At 42.4% G+C, this 18,604-nt stretch overlaps 1 protein-coding gene across 8 annotated transcripts in view; it reads left to right on the forward strand.

The window, feature by feature from the left end:
• The window catches only part of CELF1 (CUGBP Elav-like family member 1), a 70,029-nt gene extending 52,174 nt beyond the window's left edge, over positions 1 to 17,855 (forward strand). For 4 of the 8 annotated variants that reach the window (XM_080931363.1, XM_080931364.1, XM_080931357.1 and 1 more), the window contains 12 exons: positions 1,282 to 1,364; positions 1,722 to 1,770; positions 3,275 to 3,409; positions 3,887 to 3,966; positions 4,762 to 4,923; positions 6,001 to 6,076; positions 7,438 to 7,566; positions 8,432 to 8,545; positions 9,343 to 9,528; positions 11,086 to 11,229; positions 11,612 to 11,776; positions 14,879 to 17,855. In XM_080931363.1, the coding sequence (XP_080787489.1) occupies positions 1,282 to 1,364; positions 1,722 to 1,770; positions 3,275 to 3,409; positions 3,887 to 3,966; positions 4,762 to 4,923; positions 6,001 to 6,076; positions 7,438 to 7,566; positions 8,432 to 8,545; positions 9,343 to 9,528; positions 11,086 to 11,229; positions 11,612 to 11,739 (1,286 nt within the window). In that variant the 3' untranslated portion in view covers positions 11,740 to 11,776; positions 14,879 to 17,855. Of the gene's footprint in view, positions 1 to 1,281; positions 1,365 to 1,721; positions 1,771 to 3,274; positions 3,410 to 3,886; positions 3,967 to 4,761; positions 4,924 to 6,000; positions 6,077 to 7,437; positions 7,567 to 8,431; positions 8,546 to 9,342; positions 9,529 to 11,085; positions 11,230 to 11,611; positions 11,777 to 11,863 lie in introns of all 8 variants that reach the window. The other 4 variants (XM_080931358.1, XM_080931359.1, XM_080931360.1 and 1 more) reach the window with 4 other exon arrangements.
• The last annotated feature ends 749 nt before the right edge of the window (positions 17,856 to 18,604 follow it).

An 18,604-nucleotide genomic window follows, 5' to 3' on the forward strand; every position in this document is an offset into this window, starting at 1 on the left:
TGTGGTAGAGGAAGTAGTTCTGAGCAAGCAGAGAGAAAAGGAGTTCCAGAAAACCAGGCTTCTAGAAGTAGTACTTGTGTCTAGCTTAGTTGTGGCTACATCCTGTTCTTCAGCGTATTACCGAGTTTGTGGTCAGATGGGTTAAATGGAATGGCATATAATCTTTGTAAAGGAAGCCTTGTAACCAGGCATGATTGTTTATACTGTAATTGTTGCTGTAAATATTAATTAGGAGGACTTATCTCTTTATTGAGGCCCCCCCCCCCCCCCCCCCCGCGCCTCAGTCAGTGGACGCCACTCTAGTGTGGAAAGCTGTACTCTCTGCATGGTTCCCTTCCCAGGCGGTTCCCTCCACCCACCTGCTGCTTCTGTCCCAGGTGGATACCACCCTGGCGTGTTTTTTTTCTCCGCTGCCCAGCACAAACATGATTCCAAAACTCGGTAGCTTTTATGCAGGTTTATACATTAAATTCTCAATTCACAAACCTTCTACACAATAAGATTACATCCAATGGACAAAGATACAAACTGCCCTTCTATATGAAATAAAATGACCTACAAAATCCCTTAAAATATTCATATCTACCTATCGCCAATAACAGCCACCTGGATCCAGATCCTAGAAACTTCTTTTCAGGCTCCATCTTGCTTCTCCCTGCAATCCCTTTTTTTCCTCCTCTTCTGGATTCCTAGCCTTTACCCTGCCTGTCCATCCACTGTCCAATCAAGTATCGCCTTAACATAATCTACAGTAATCTCCACTCTTAGCAGGTGGAAGCAAGAGTTCAGGGCCACTCTTGATAACATGAAATTCAAAGCCAGCCTATGCTGTATGAGATCTTGTCTGGGGGTTGGGGGGAGCATTTTTTCAGAAAAGTTGCAGAAGCATAAAAAGAAGATTTCTACTGACTACAAGGAAGCTAGAAATAAAACCCAGAGCTATAATAAATTAGAACAAAGAAAAATGCTTAAAAAGTCACATCCTTTGCCGGGTGATCATGGCACATACCTTTAATCCCAGAACTGGAAAACTGAGACTGGATCTCTGAGTTTGAGTCCAGCCTGAGTTACAGAGCTAGTTTCGGGACAGCTAGGGCTACACAGAGAAACCCTGTCATGACAATACCCCTACTGTTCCCCCAAAAGGTAATGTCCTTCACCCCTCGGTTTTAGTAAGCTCATTCATTTCTTGAATTTCAGCAGTAGTGTTGGGATAGAAATATTCTAAGAATTAATGTTTTCAAGGCACTAATTTGATTTTGCAAAATCTTGTTTATTCAGGGTGCTGTTTTGTTACATTTTACACCCGTAAAGCTGCATTAGAAGCTCAGAATGCTCTTCACAACATGAAGGTCCTCCCTGGGGTAAGAGCTTTTACAGGTTAAAATGGTTTTAATTTTTGTGCTCGGGACATGCTTGTGCACATACTGAAAGCATTTTGGAGGAAGGGTACTTGCTGTGGGAATTACTGTGAAAAAGAATATAAAGGGAACGTTTTAAAGAAGATAGACCAAAAGTAGTTCTCGCTACCAAGAGTTTTGTGTTTTAACTTTATGACTCACGTTCTGTCTTTTCTTCTATTTTGTTGAGTTAAGATCATCAGGCAGACATGAGCCCAGAGCCAATTCTAAAGGCTCTTGTTTTGGTGTATTCTTCAGAGTCTGTATTTTTGAAAGCCATTAATGAGGTTGGAGAATAACATGAGTGGATTTCCTTTTTAGATGCATCACCCTATACAGATGAAACCTGCTGACAGTGAGAAGAACAACGGTAAGCGTACACAGCAAGTATGCTCAGCGTGAGACTTCCTTTCTGTTTGCTATTCCTAGGACGTTTCTATAAAAGTGCTTTTTCTCAGTTTTAATAAGTGAGAAAAATAGTTAATAGAGAAAATATTTTATGCACACACGGACAGTTAATATTTCTCTATTATTACACACACACATATACACATGCACTCAGAGTGTGGGAATATACAATATGAATCCAGGCATTCAGTTTGAGTCCAGCGTGGGTCACATGAGAACATATTTCAAAAACAGTGAGATACACAAACAGAAAACATAGAATGTCCTCAATAATTTCTTATGGACAAGATTTAGGAAGAAAGTGGAGCATCTGGAAGGAAGACCTGTTAGTACCTTAGGAGAGAGCTTTCTGTGCTTAGTAATGACAAGTCCATCCATGGTCGGTGCCGTTGCCAAGAGACTGCCCTCCAGCCACAAGTTAGGACCCAGGTACTTCTGGAGGCAGAGATGGATTCAGACTTCTAGTGTCATCTATAGAAGCTGAACATAATGGTGGTGGTCAGAAACTATAAATAATCTTTGTTTCACTCCCACAGCTGAACTCTTTGAGAGAGTGCAAGTCTAACAAGTTCATGAGCTAAAAACAGAAAGTTAAGCAGGAAACTCAGGGCAGTTTGTCTCAGAACCACTTGGGGAAAAGATGTACAGAAACAGGCAGACATTTCAGGGGCTGTCCTACTGACAGCCACTCTTGGTGCCATCCTTAAGGACTTGGTCTTCCTGAGTGAAATTATGGGAATTGAACAGATTCCTCAGCAGACCCCACCTGAGACTGGGCGGTAGCTGGTTCATAAAGGTCCACTTAAGCAACAGACAATGCTGTAAAAAGTTCAGGCTAAAATGCTAATTTTAAATTCTCAAGAGTTCCAGTTAGAAACACAAATGACTCAGGAGGCAGACGAGGATCTCTGAGTCATGGCAGGTTCTGGGACAGCCAGAGCTGTATTGAGTGAGATACCTGAAAGCGGGAGGAGGGAGAAGTACACAAATGTTATTCACAGCTTAAGGACATTTAAAAAATAAATTTAAAATGTTGGAAAGGGAAAGTTCTCACTGAAATATCTTCTGTTTATTGATATATCAAGTGTGAAAGTCTTTTCATGGTACTGCTAGCACAAACATTAAGGGCAAGGCAAGATACTAGGAACTTTGCATTTAATATCTATAGGATTAGCCTTTGTGGTGACCTGCCTGTCTATCAGTCACACACTGGTGAATTAACTTGAACAAGAGTACAAATTCTCCAAATCTTACGGAAATGCTTCCAAATATATATATTTAAGTTATCAGTTATATCACTGTATAATTCGTTATTACAATGTTATACCATAGATACAAAATTATGGGAAGTGTCTTAGAATCTGTGAGGTAGATGGTATGAGACATGGCCAGTATTCAAGCCCAAGAGATTTGGTTCATGACTTTTTGTCTTTTAGTGATAAGCCTTTTGTGTTTTACTCTTTTAGCTGTGGAAGACAGGAAACTGTTTATTGGTATGATTTCCAAGAAGTGTACTGAAAATGACATCCGAGTCATGTTTTCTTCGTTTGGACAGATTGAAGAGTGCCGGATATTGCGGGGACCTGATGGCTTAAGCAGAGGTGGTACATTTTTAGAGCTTTTTAAACAGATAGTTGTCTTAAATTACAGTCTTATTTAACTGGACTAGTGGATGACAGATCCTTAGCCACCGTAGTAGATGCACAGCCTGGGCCTGCTACCCTTCTGCTGTATACCTTGATCGCTAGTTGATCCCTCCTCTATTTCCCCAATTGTTTAAGGAGTTCTGTCCTCAATTTCTCTTGATGTTCAAAATAGAATTGTTCTCTCCACATTCACTTATGAGAGTGAACTGAGACTCTTTGCTTCTCCCTCAAAACCTCGTATTCGTTGTTCCTTAATACCATCTAGTACCCTAATATGATGTATCTACTGAACAAGCTTGTGACCCTCTGAAAAGTAGGACTATATTTGTATTGCTAAGATGGTAGTTGATATACAATAAGTTAGATATTCAGTCAGTGTCTGTCAGATAAACTTCTAAACAAATGAACATTATTTTTTTTTTTTTGGGCCAGGTTGTGCATTTGTTACTTTTACAACAAGAACCATGGCACAGACAGCTATCAAAGCGATGCACCAAGCACAAACCATGGAGGTAAGGAGCAGAGAGGTGGAAGAGGAGAAACACCCCTTGCCGAACAGTGCCAGGATAGCTGCCTGTCAAAGTCTAGCAGCATCTGTAATACCAGATCACCCTGAAGCTTAAAATAGTCAACTCAGGGTGTAAAATACTGTGTTTGAGTGTGGGGCTGAGTGGTTCAGAGCACCGATGATCCTGCAGAGGAATTGTGTTTGATTCCTGGCATCCACACGGTAGCTCACAACCATTAGTAACTAACATCCTCTTCTGGCCTCTGTGGGTTTTGTGGATACATGGGGCACACATACATTCAGGTGGAGAAAACACACGTATAAAATAAAGTAAATAAATCTTTAAAAAGTTAACATCTCAGAGCCAGAAACGTTGATGAATGCTTAAAGGCCCAGCGATTCAGGCTAAGACAGGATCATTTGAACCCAGTAGTTCAGAACCAATTTGAGTAACATAGTAAGATCTCCCTATTTTAAAAATAAAGAGAATGATTGTTAGAAATAAATTGCCTTTTGCCACTGTTGGGTGGTTAGAAATAGAATGCAGCCTTCATATCAGCGCAAAGGAGTGTTTCCTCCCTCCGCCCAGGAAGGCATGTTGTTTTAAATTGTGTGTGTGTGTCCACTGCATTCATGTAGAGGTCAAAGAACAATGTAGAGGTTTGTTTTCCCCTTCCATACACTCTGTGTGTTTCCAAGAGCAAACTTAGGTCATCGGGCTTGGCAACAGTCATTTTTACTAACTGAGCCATCTTTCTGGCCCCAAAAGAATTTGACCCTTTGGTTTTGGTGTTTATAGGGCTGCTCATCCCCCATGGTGGTCAAGTTTGCTGACACCCAGAAGGACAAAGAACAGAAGAGAATGGCCCAGCAGCTCCAGCAGCAGATGCAGCAGATGAGCGCGGCGTCTGTGTGGGGAAACCTGGCTGGTCTGAACACACTTGGGCCCCAGTACTTAGCAGTGAGTTCTGTGCTTTGCTTTCTGCAGACTTTGCAAGCTCCCAGCTGTTTCTTTTGCTGCTGTCTTTAGCTAACAGTGTCATTTGCAACTTTAGGCATGTAGAGATTTTATGTAAAAATTTAGGCTATGTCTAGTCTGTCTCCTTTATGGTTCCATATTGAGGCTTTTGTTACAATTAAAGTAAAATGTTGATTTTAATTTAAAGAATTTTAAGTATCTCATTTTCCATGCCTTCTTATAAGATGTGAATATCATCATCAAAATCTTTAAGTCCCCTTAAAAATGACTGATGTATCTTTTAGAAGAATGAAAGATCTTAAGATTAATATTAGGATACTATTAAAGGAGATTTAGAGGTCCGTATTTGCATTTCCCAAATTGTAACTATGTTTTCTTTAATTTCTGTTAATGACTTTGAGTCATACAGTGTAAAAGAAAGTCCAGCTCTATAATTATTATTTAGATTATAGTTTATCATAATCTTACAAGGGATTATTAAATTTGTGAGTCACAAAAGAAGGCATCTTTGTTCAAAGTTGCACATGACTAGTTCCGGTGCCTGGGAGATAAAGTCAGAAAGATCATGAGTTCTAGAACAGCCTGTGATCCTGTGAGCATTAAGTGTGTGGACGGTTTAGAAGTGCTCCTACAGGGATGGCGAGTGTAGTCATTCGTTCCTTAAACTAGTTGGTGGTTGTAACCTAAAGAATGTGATGTGTTGGCCTGATTAGGAGAACATGGGAGAGAGAAAGAACTAGGAATGGCATGAACCAAGGTGTGCTGTGTTGGGATTTAGATTATTTCTCTGTGCTAGTTTTGTCCTTTGCTGTATTCTGCTGCACAGAGACTTGAGCTTGTCTCACTATGCAGAGAATGATCTTCTGGGCCAGGGCACTAACTGTACTGCCCTTGTCCTGTGCAGTCATAGGCTTGCATGTCTGTTGGCTTGGGATCATGTGCTTGACTTGTTCTCTCTGGGGGCCTCTGCACTCTTGCTTTGCTGTGCTGTAGAGTTATCCCAGATGCAGAGCCAGCCCTCACTCTCATTCTTGTTCTGTTTTTTGGTGTAATGTCTAGCTTTATTTGCAGCTCCTTCAGCAGACTGCCTCCTCTGGGAACCTCAACACCCTGAGCAGCCTCCACCCAATGGGAGGTAAGTGCCTCCCTGCTGCAGAGGAGCAGCAGTGCACAGGTCAGCAGACAGCTTCCTCAGTCTGAGAGTTTAGCAATGTTTTGCTTGTTACAGCAATCTCAGGACTCAGATTTGTGGCCCTATTGTGGGTCAATGCCACTTTGCTCTGAAGTTGTGTGGTGTCTTTCATTCAAAGTCACCACTGGGGAAGGAAAATGGCAAAGAACACTTAGGGGACCATCCAGGCTTAGGCCATTCAGCTGCAGAAAAAACTCCTATAGTAAAGTAAGTTCCAGTGACTTTTTGTAACTACTTACCCAAAGCTACTAGAACCAGGGAGTTTCTGTGTTCTGAATTCATGCTGTTGTTGCTGTTAAGATATATGGGAATGTAAGGAACAGATACATGGTTTATAACAAAATGAAGCTCTAAAGACAGTCAGAAGCCTGGGGCTATCAGAAGAGTCTGAAGAAGCAGAATGTGAGTAGTTCTACAGCAGCCTGTACCCTATCCAGTAGAGTGTAGCTGAGCGTGCACTGAGAAAGGGGAGCATGTTTGGTGAGCTGCATTTTTGTATTTTTGAACTTTTAATAATAATTGGCTTTGCCCTGGGGAAATTTGGTTTTCTGTTTTGGGAAAGATACTGTCATGCATGTTGTTTTTACTCTCTCTACTTCTGTCTTGGTAGACTGTATGTTCTCTAGTAAAATGCTTTATAAAATTTACAATATAATTCAAATTTGTTCTTTATTCTGTGTTTTCTAGGGGAAAATTCTTCCCCTCACATTTTTTTGTCTTTTTCTGATGATTAATTTACTGTTACAATGGCAGTGTTTTCTTTATTCTTTATTCCTTCTCCTAATATTGTTCTTTCTGTTACTCCCATGGAGCCTTCTAGATCTCTTTGTTTCCTGCTTCTTTCCCTCCAGAGCACCTATTTGTGTGTAAAAGGCCTTTCTTTACTGTGGCTTGGGCACTGTTCCCTTGGACTCCTTCCCCATGATAGATCACAGGTGTTCTCCTTCAGCCTTGCCACCTCTCTATTACTGCACAGTTGTAGTGCTGTTATACTGGACTAGCAAGCTCTTCTCTAAGGAAGTGGCTTTAAATTTCCTCCCTGCTGGGGATAGATCTCAAGGCCTCCTGCATCATTAGCATGTGCTATACCACTGAATTAGAACCCTGGAATTTTAAAGTTTCATACTGAATGATAGCTGAATCTTTTATGGTCCTGTGGTATAGCATGGAAAATATAGAAACTAAGTATGTTCTTATATAGTTAGTTCACTTTGTCTGGTACCAGTTTCCAGTCATTGCTGGAATAAATGTTGGACATCTAACCTGCTGGCTGATGCGTTTCTTTTCTTTTTTTGATATTACAGGGTTAAATGCAATGCAGCTACAGAATTTGGCTGCACTAGCTGCTGCAGCTAGTGCAGCTCAGAACACACCAAGTGGTACCAATGCTCTCACTACATCCAGCAGTCCCCTCAGCGTACTCACCAGTTCAGGTAAGGGGAAATTAGGGGAGCATTATTATGTATGTACCTTGGACCCATCCTTTCTTTGAAGTCAAAGCTAAGGGCAGGAGCAGTCCATCTTGGAAAGGATTTAACACATACCAGGTAGGTTGTGTTATGAACAACAGATTCAGAGGTCTTGGTCAGTCTGTGTGTCCTGTCTCTAGCTCCTCTCTGTTTTTCGAGACAGATTTTTATCTATGTAAGTCCTGGCTCTCTTGGACTTGCTGTTGTGACCAGGCTGGACTTAAACTCAAAAAAGATCCTTCTTCTGACTCCTGAATGCTGGGATTAAAGATTTTTGTTGATCATGGCCTTTTTAGATTTGTTTTTGTTTTTCATTAAATTTTTAAAAATTATTTATTGAGGCAGGAGTGATGGTTCAGTGATTAACAGCATGCACTACTGGTCTTTCAGCAGACCAGGGGTTGGTTCCCAGTACCCACAGAAGGTAACTCACAGCCACCTATATATAACTTTAGAGAATTTGGCTTCCTTTTCTAACCTTTATGGCCACATAAACATATATTTACATATATACAGTTTAAATGATCTTGTTTGTCCTGTGAGAGTCAAAGGACAACTTGGAATGGTTGGTTCTTTCCATCCTGTGTTCCCAGGAGTGGAGCTCAGACCCTTAAGATTGGTAACACCATTACCCACTGAACCACCCTCAGATGTCATTTTTTGATTATTTGAAATCTCATCACTTGTATCTGACTTAGAAGGACGATTATCAGAGCTCAGTGACTGTAAAATCCATTGTGTAGATAGAAAAGTTGACAGGATTATTCTTGTGCTTTGTTTCCTGTTGGCAAGAGAAAGCAAGTGATGATTTATCCTGAATTTCTAATAGCAGGGTCTTCACCGAGCTCGAGCAGCAGTAATTCTGTCAACCCCATAGCCTCACTGGGAGCCCTGCAAACATTAGCTGGGGCAACAGCTGGCCTCAACGTCGGCTCATTGGCAGGTAATGATTGGTTGTCATCGGGCTACTTTTATAAACTAACCCAGTATAGAAGTACCAATAGAATAATTAATTGCCTAGGCCCAAGAAAAGTTAGAAATAATCATGGGATTTTGTCAGATCTAAGGTAAATCTGTACTCCGCTGCTTAGCTAGCTGTAGCCTTGGACCATCATTTCTTATCTGCAAACTAGAAGTAATAGAATACTTTGACTGGTGCTTAGTTAAATGAGCTCAGGTGGTGGTGGCAGCACATGGCTTTAACCCTAGTGCCTAGGTGGGAAAGGGGGTGGACCTCTGAATTCAAGGCTGGCTTGGTCAATAGAACAAGTTCCAAGACTGCCATGTAGAAACCCTGTCTTGAAAAACTAAAACAAACAAGCCAACCCCCCCCCCCCCCCCAATAAATAACTTTAACTCATCAACTTCATCAACTGGAGAGATGGCTCTGCTGTTAAGAGCACCTACTACTCCAGAGGGCCAGGGTTTGATTCCCAGCACTCACATGGTGGTTCACAGCTGTCTGTAACTTCACTCCCAAGGGATCTGACACCCTCTTTTGGCCTTCATGGGTGCTGCATAAATGGTGTACACAGATGTACATACAGTAGTGAAGAGAGGGGTGATGAGAGGTGGGATTTGTAATATTCACTGTAGCATCAACGGCTGAACTAGTCTACTCAAGGAAAATGAGTCAAATTTTGGGGGCAGAGGTTCATAATTAATTTTAGTAATTTAAGTGTATTTGTCTTTAGTATCAATTGAATCTTTTTAGTATATTAATCTTGCTCTTCTTCCAAGGAATGGCTGCTTTGAATGGTGGTTTGGGCAGCAGTGGCCTTTCCAATGGCACTGGGAGTACCATGGAAGCCCTCACCCAGGCGTATTCTGGTATCCAGCAGTATGCTGCTGCAGCCCTCCCCACTCTGTACAACCAGAATTTACTGACACAGCAGAGCATCGGTGCTGCCGGAAGCCAGAAGGAAGGTAAGTGCAGCAGAATTAGAAGTTGGGGTTTGGGGCAAGGGAATTTAGGTAGACTAGCCTTTTCCCAACCAAGGCCAAGAACAAACTGAGAAAGACTATCAAGTACAGTGCTCTTTGCCATTGCCATTGGGTGGGATGTGGGGGGGGGGGGGGAATAAATGGATGTTTGAATTGATCTTGTCATTTGACAAGAATCTTCTTTTGTTAGGAAGTCTTCTCTGGGTTATGAATCTACCAGAGGATTGTCTAAATATCTAAATATTCCTCTTAGGTATATCATCTGACATTTTTCTCTTTGACTAATGATGTATGTCTTAAATGAGATACTGAGATATGATGAGTAAGATAGTTGGTAAGTTTGATGGAGTAGGAAGTACATGGATAGAAATGGAATTAAATTTAGAAGAGACTTCATTGACAGTTCCTGCTGGCACCTTAGTGTTTAGGTTTGACTGGGTTTTGTTTTTGTTTTGTTTAAATTTATTTATTAATTATCTATATAAGTATACGGTAGCTGTCTTCAGACACACCAGAAGAGGGCATCAGATCTCATTACAGATGGTCGTGAGCCATCTTGTGGTTGCTGAGATTCGAATCCAGGACCTCTGAAAGAGCAGTCAGTGCTCTTAACATCTGAGCATCTCTCCAGCCCTTGACTAGGATTTTATAACCATGATTTGATAAGGTGTAACACTGATGTAAGAAAAACAAGTAGCCTTTTGTCTTTAGTGTGTGAACCAGTATTAGAGACCTGGGGATGTGAGGAAGCAAACCAAGTGTGTGTGTAGGAGAAGGGGAGTAATAGGGCACAGACATGGTAGATGCATGGACCTGGAAGCCATAGTAGGCCATGTGTTTGACAGCAACTAGGAGACATAAGTGGCTAGAGAATGGCTGGATCATTATTTATTGTCTCAGTCGCTCTTCATGAGAAAACCACATTGTAAGTAAAGAAAACATTTTGTAATGAGTTCAATGTTAATCATGGGCACTTTTAGGCGGGGTGGTTTGTAGTTTTTCATGACAGGGTTTCTCTGTGTAGCAGCTCTTGCTATTCTGTACTTGAATTGTAGACCAGGCTGGCTTCAAATTTACCGCTTCAGAGTGCTGTGTTTAAAGGTGTGCACTCCCGTGTCCAGCTTCATAGGCACTTTGTCTTTTTTTTTTTTTTTTTTAAACTGAGATATATTTTAAATATGGTTAAGTTCAAAATTTGCCCATTTTGATATAAAGCTCCGAGTTTTTGTGGAGTATTGAAACACCCACTGTAATGAGAACATTAGTGAATATCCCCTAGAAGCTCCCTAGCACCCCATTGTCATCTGCTACTGCATTCCTGCTTCCTTTAGTGCCTAGGCACGGTTTTGAAATCCAATCTTTTTTTATTGTTGTTGTTTACAAGCTTTTTTGTTTTTGAGGCAGGGTCTCACTATGTAGCCCAGGTAGACTGTCTTGAATTGAGGGTCTCTGCTTGTAGCTTCTTGCATGGTAGAATTATTGGCCCTTGTGATGAGCGTACTTAACACTGATACTCTTCCCATCAATGGGTATTTGAAGGTCCAGAAGGAGCCAACCTGTTCATCTACCACCTGCCCCAGGAGTTTGGAGACCAGGACTTACTGCAAATGTTTATGCCCTTTGGAAATGTCGTGTCTGCCAAGGTTTTCATAGACAAGCAGACAAACCTGAGCAAGTGTTTTGGTATGTTGACTTCTCTTCTGGTATCAGAATGGGATTAAGTATTTTGCCACTGAGAAAGCAGCTGCTGACAAGTTCAGAAACATCTGAATTTGAGTTTGACTGTAGCAGATCATATACCGAGCTTTAGTTTTACCTGTAGTAGAGGTAGTGATTTCTGCTCACAGTATTGGTCCAGAGGAAATAGTGTATAGAATGGCTTTACAAGGGGAGAGAGAATGCAGGTAAATGTCTGGTAGTGCCATTGAGAACCTGATACTGGTTTCATGTGGTTGCCATTGCCAGACTTTCATGCATGCTGAGAACAATTGAGATGACCTTGTGTACAAGGACTGAGACTCTGCTTTGTTAGGTTCCTCATCCAGGTTTCTGCTTGCACATACAGGTTTTGTAAGTTATGACAATCCTGTCTCAGCTCAAGCTGCCATCCAGTCCATGAACGGCTTTCAAATTGGAATGAAGAGGCTTAAAGTGCAGCTCAAACGTTCGAAGAATGACAGTAAGCCCTACTGAGTGCTCCCCACTGAGACTGGAGTGAGAAGATCTTCTGGTAAGTGGGGGAGGAGCACCCTTATCATTTGAAGCCCTAAGGCTGTGTGTTGACAGCCCTGGACCCTGATCCCTGCCACTCTCGCAGGCACAGCTTGCCCTGAAGACTCAGCTACTGCCTTCTGTGGGAGTGTCGCTTCGTACAGAGGACAAGTTTGTGCTTTGGTTTCCAGTGTTTTACTTTGGAGTTTAGGTGCCATATCCTGAGGGTTTTTGTTTTGTTTTGTTTCTTTTTCCCTTTATTTAAAGTTTGCTGTGTTTGTAACTAGTATGTTAAGAAGGACCAACACCAGTCCACCATGAGGAAGAGGGAAATGGGTTTAAAAGATGATCAGAACATGCCCCAAACCATGGAAAGAGAGGGCTGAGCAGAACAGAAAGTTAATCCCCAAAGTCTCTGTCCCTGAGTTGGGTATAAGGGTGGGTAGACTGAGAACTAAAGTCTAATGAAGTTTGGGGGCAGAGTGGGTAAGGTGGCTTGGTATCTAGACCCCTTCATAACTGGCTGCTGCTTGGAAATGCTGAGCTTGTGCCACCTATGCTTCTAATTTTTGTCCTGGATTTCTGCCCTTCTTTCCTAAAAGGGCAGGTCTCAGGAAGTAACACTTCATTTAGCCTGAGATACTCAGTAACAGGAGATGCCCACACCGGCCAGTCCAGCCACCATTCGAGTGTTACTGCCCTGCCTCTTGGTGGCTGTGTAGGGGAAAGCAGCCAAAGAGGTCATTGTAGTTTATTTCAACATGAAGTTAGACTATGCCCATTTCCAGCAGTTTATTTTGAAGAAAGTCACCACACCAGGGAATATTGCCACAGTTTTCTCATGAGGGCAGACCTAAGAAACTCACAGGATCTCTAGCCAACAAGGGTGCAGTTCATGGGCAAAGCCATCAAGAAGTCGTCTAATTGAGGGAGGAGAGGCCTGCTTCTTGGTGAACCAAGGCCTCTGTAAGTCACTTTGCTATATTTGAACAGAGCCTAGTATTCAAGAAGGTTCAGAAGTGTGTTTCTGCCTCCTTAATGAAGGGATCCCAAAACTTGTATTCCTATAAAGGTCTGGCAGGCCTCTCCTCAAGCCACCCTAGCCCCGTTTTCTGTCCTTGAAGACAGAAGAGAGTACAGGAAGTTTACAGGCTCCATATGGATGTAGTGTTCATTTACCTCAGTATTAACCACGCTCATTTTGTCATCATGCTTGCAGTAAGCTCCCTGCTGCCTTTCACGGGTCATAACTGCAGCCTTTGCCATGTCCCACAGCCTCTGGGCTCTTCTGTTCCTAGAAGAGCTGCTGGGAAATGCATCTGAGCAGAGGTGACCCTATAAGCAAATGATTGATAGCCACAGCCAGGGCCTGGGTTCCTGGGTCATTGGAAGCTTAAACCTCACAAGTTAATAGTCTTGGCTCTCAGCAGCAGAGATTAGAAGGGGTAGCCTGCTTAAGTCAAATGAGGACACTCTCCTTGTCATGCTGTCCCTGTGGATAACAAACAGGGACTGACCATCTTGCTGTTGTACAAGTTGTTGGTGGTGTGTTGTCCCATTGATGCTGGGACAGCTGTGCTCTTACAGTGATAAGTTGAGTCTGTTGTCCTCTTAAACATGAAACACACTTCTTAAGCTGAACCATGTAAACTTGAAATCTGCGCACTGGGAGAAAGGTGTCCTGTGTTTCAAGATAAAACTGTTCTAAAGGCTTCCAGGGTAATGATGGGATTTTTTAAAATAATGCAAAAAATAAAAAAAAATTTAAAAAACTTAAAAAAAAATTAAAAAGGAAAAAAAGAAAAAAATGCTAGGTTGGGCAGGCACTGCTCTGGATCCCATCTAGCCGGAACCAAGAATGTTGTTTCTATTTTTATAGAAGTTTTATACAGCTCCAGGGTGGAGGATATTTATTACCTAAATTATATCTCTGGAAAAGGCCAGGATTTTGTAGAATCCAGAATGTGATTGTTATACACACAGGGTGCTGTGTATGATTGAAACTACTGACTTTCTGTGACCGTTTGCAGCCCAGGTAACCTGTCCAAGGGGAAGGCTAATTAATGCTGTGAATTGGCAGAGGCTAGAGCTGTGCTCCATAGGGTGCTGCCAGTGCTGTGCTCCCTAACCTTCTGCTCTGTCTTCCTCCTTGGCCAGAGCACCACGTCCTTCCCCTTCTTCCGGCTTCCCTCTATCTCCCATTTCACCATTTGTCCACCGATTTGTCCTGAGCTTCAGGACTATATGAAACCTTCCTAATGATATTTGAGGCAAATGAGTTACTTCACCTTGGAATGGCCCCCAAACTTCATTCCTACTTGTGATTTCTAAAAGGATCACTTGCCCTAGCAGGGCCATGGTCTGCTCAGTCAGCCAGCTGTGGAGACCATGTACCTCCATCATTCTATTTGCCCAGTGAATTAGCACAGCAGTAGCACTGTCCTCGAGCACAGTTCTCACCCCAGGCCAAAGATGGTTTGTTGAAGAAGCTACTTCCCTATAAGTCTTGATGTGAAAGGGCTCAGCTTAGAGTGGAGACTGAAGTGAATGAAGTCTTAAGCAGTCCATTTCTGTTGTGTGGAGGTTTCACTTACAGTGTGTTTTCTGCTGTAGTCTTGTTTCGTACATTATATCATGCCATTGATTTGCCTTCAGTGCAGCCCAGCTACTATCTCCTGGGTTCCACATGAGTAGTCAGGGCTTAGGTGGAAGCTTAGGGCTTGGATTTCTGGAAACAAAGGGCCATCCCAAGATTGAGCAAGAAACCCTTGCCCTCTACCCTAAATAATCTCCCTCCCACTCTAGTTAGCATCTAGTTGCTGAGACGCTGCTTGCCCAGAGACTGTCTTGATGTGTTAGGTGCTTTGCAGGAAATCCAAGCCTTAGGTTCCTCTGTCTCTGGCAGTTGGATGTTCTCTTGGTGTCCTTCATGTCCTTTTGAACTTTTCCCTGTGTCCATTGTTAGCATGTGCAAAAGTTGTTGTCATTCCCCACCCCTGCCCTTTTCCCGCCTCCTCATTTCAGGGCTGCATACAGTGAGTGTCCTGCTCTCTCTCTGTTTGGATGTATTGCTCTGTGTAACTCAGTGGGTCTCCCTCTTTCTGGTTTGTTTTTTTTCTAGATTCCTGCCGTTTGTTCATCGTTGTGCCTAAAGCATGTCGATGTGGCGTCAAGTACATCGTCCAAATCCCTGTCTCTTCAGCTTCTCTGATGCTTGAACTCTCACCTTTGACCTTGTGTTGACCTTTGATGCTGATGTGTATTTTATTATATGTTTGTTTCTTTATTTGTTTTTTCTTTTTTCTTTCTTTTTTTCCCCCCTTTTGTGCTGCCAAAATTGGTTTTGCTAGAACGACTGCTGAAGGGAAAATATTTAAACTTGCATTTGAATATAAAAAAAAATCTATTTTTCTAGAACTTCATAAGATAACCACTTGATTTTGTGATTCCAATTCTTTGTAACTGTCTCAGAGCAGCCCTACTAGCACATGCCGTGTGGTGTTTGTATTCTTGTGAACACACAGCCAGTCCGCTTCCAGGCTTTGTTCCTCTGTGTGCTTAGTTTTAAAGACAACTTTGAAATAAACAATGAAATAAAAGATGTCACTAAAATCTTTGAGGCTCCTGAACACATTTTGCTGACATAGTTTTGGGACTTGAGGAGACCGCATGTTGTTATTGATTTTTGTTTTTCTGAGTTCTCAACTGCAGAAAATGTCTGAAATACTCTCCCTCCCCACCCCCACCCCCCATTTCCTTTTCTCTGGATGCTGAGGTTTGGGCCTCAGCTAGCCTTTTTCTTTTCCTTTTGTGGTTCTTCCTGAAGCAGCCTGCAGGGAAGCCCTAGGGTCCCTCTTCCCCCTCCCCTCAGCTCAGCCCGCTCACACCAGCTCACACCCATGCTTATTCCTACACGTCTCCACAGCAAAATGTGATGCTTTCAACTTTGAGTTTTATATTGTTTTTGCCTTTTTGTTTTGAATTTTTCCTTTCCTACTAAGATTATGCCCAGAAAAAACAAGTTGTGCATGTTTCCTGCTGTTTCTTCACACCTTCCTATGTATCACCTTCACCTCTGTTTTCTATAGTTTGTGCAAAAACTGACTGATTTAAAGGGGTTTCAAAGAAGATGTTTAAAATTGTTATGGGGTTGTTTTTGTTTTTGTTTTGTTTTGTTTTTCTTAAGATTGTATTGTTTTGTTTTGAAGTGGCAACTTTCTCCTCTATTGCCCTTAGAGTGTTTGCCTGTGCACTTAGACTGTCCTCTTTGTGGCCTCCAGGTCTCAGTGGGGGATCAAGGAGGCTGGCTGCTCTGCTCAGGGAGTACAGGGGAGCCAGAGAGGCAGAAGCAGAACCAAAGGTGGCTGTGGGTAGGCAGGAGGCTTAGCTTATCAAGGCTAGATCACAGAGGGAGGGAGGGAAAGGCACTGCTTCTGACTACCCAGAGGAGGCCATCTGTGCACTGAGTGGCAATATACCTGCCTGCCTACGCTTTTCCTAGGTGACAAGCACAATAAATGCTGCAGTCTTCACACTGTTTACAGCTCTGGGCACCAACCACCCAACACTGGCTCTTCACTGTGGCTCTGCTCTTACTTAGCTAGTAGAGTTGAGGTAAGGGCAAGGGTTTGTTTTTAAATTAGGTGAAGAGCCAGATAGCTACTGTCCCCCCCCCCCCCCCCCCCGGGTGCCAGGCCAGCCAGTTCTTTGGTTTCCTGAGGGAAACTTACCCTCTTCTCTTGTAGCACCATCCAGCCTCAGGGTCTTGAGGACTTGGAAGAATGTGAATAGAGGAGGAGAGGCTAGAGGAAATGAGTAGGCAGGGATGGATCTGTGAAGAGCAGAGGCAGCAGGGAGGATTTTGACAGATCCACTGAGACTTACGCACTGGTAGGAGGGAAAGTGGAAGCAAGATTGTTCAGAAAGGGGTGGCAAGGTGCAGCAAGGGATGGGGTTGAAGAGGAGAAGCACTGTCTGGCATCATCCACTCCCTGGTGATGAAGGGGCTCCAGCACAATTTCTGCTCTGTGAACCCCTACAGGTTGCCTAATATATTATGCTTGAGGCCAACTTACTAGGAAGAAATGGCAGCCACGCCAGGGGAACCCTATAAGTAGGCTGCTTGATGTCCTGGAAGGGGTGGTGGGATGGAAAGAAGCCAGAGCATGAGAGAGCCTGCTGTGTGCCCTACAGTCTGACTGCACAGAGCGCCCTCTGTCGGCAGGAGGTGCTGAGGTCCCCTTCCTGTGTACTGAGAAGCTGTGTTTGCCAATATAGTTTGCTTTCAATTCCAAGAGGAGCTCTGGGAAAACCTGTGGATAAAACCAAATGCCAAATGTTGGACATTGTTTCCTTTTCCTTTTCTCTCTGATTGTTTTAATTGTTCTGTAGTGGTTTTAATGGATTTGAGACCCTGGAGCGGCAGCTGCTCTTTCTGATTTCCAGCTGCTTTTTGTGAATAATTTAAAAAGAAAAAAAAAAGAAACTTTACATTTTGGAGACAAACCTGTGTGAGTTTTTTATTGGTACAAACGTTGTATTTAACACTAGGGGTTTTGTACAGTTTTTTGCCTTTTCTACTAGAAAACAATGTAAAGTGATTTCACAATGTGAAGAGAAAAAAATTGCCACTATGACCAAACGCACAGTCTGTTCTGCAGCAACAACGGGATTCAATCAACTCAAAGTCGTGATTCAGCCGTAGAAATGCTTTTTCTTGACCTTGTTTGAGCTTTCCTTTTTTCCTGTTTGGTTTATAAAAGATGTCTTTTGTGTGTGAACTTGTGTTGTACTCTGTAGAAAATTATGGATTTTGCTTTAATGGTTTTTAAAAAATAAAAAAGGGGGGGCAAGAAGAGCCCTTGTCGCTTTTCTTACCTAATCACAGTTTGTGTAGTGAATTTAAAAAGGAAAAGTTGTTAAAAGTTTGGAGCAAGGGAGTGTGTGTTTAAAAGGACTCACTCTCCCTTTTTGTGTGTTTTCCCTTTTGTCCCAATGGGGAACCTGAATCTGTTTTAATTGCACAGACACACGGACAAAAAGTCATTTTGTATCTGCCAAGTGTGGTACCTTCCTTTGTTTATTTGCTATTAAACTGTTTGAGAAGAACTGTTTGTCTTCAGAGTTGTTGATTGCCCATACCTGGGGGGGGGGGGAGTTGGGGGGTGGCTTCCACGTTGACAGACCTGATTCAGCTGAACCCACACTAAGTTCCGAGGGGAAAGACAGTTTCTCTCCGGAGTGCTGCTTGTGTGTGTGCATTCTACAAGGTTACCATAATATTAGAAACACCTTGAAACATTTTGGTAGCTTTAAATTTTGTATTTTATTTTTGAGACAGAGTCTCTTACCACATAGTCCTAGCAGACACAGGACTCATATGTAGATCAGGTTGACTTTCACCTCATAGTGCTGAGGTTTAAGGTGTGAACCACCTCCTCTGCCCTTGATGTTTTATTTTTATATATTCATATAAAATGTGCTGTCTTAAGTGACCTTTATGGCTGGAGAGATGGCTCAGTGTTTAAGAGCACTGGCTGCTCTTCCAAAGGTCCTGAGTTCAATTCCCAGCAACCACATGTAATGGGATCAGATGCCCTCTTCTGGTGTGTCTGAAAACAGCTACAGAGCACTCACATAAAATAGATAAATCTTTAAGTGCCCTTTATTTAAATAGAGGCATTTAAGTAAGATTAGAGTGTTTGTGCTGCCATTGCAATTAAATGGCTTTTTTAATTTTGGGTTTTTGGAGTTTGGTTTTGTTTTTTAAGATATGCCTGTCTGAGAAAAATAAATGCACTAATAATGTCAGGTATCTATTGGGCATCCTCCCTGGGTACTGTATTTT

Source organism: Micromys minutus (assembly GCF_963924665.1).
Source record: "Micromys minutus genome assembly, chromosome: 17".
Taxonomy (NCBI): Eukaryota; Metazoa; Chordata; class Mammalia; order Rodentia; family Muridae; genus Micromys; species Micromys minutus.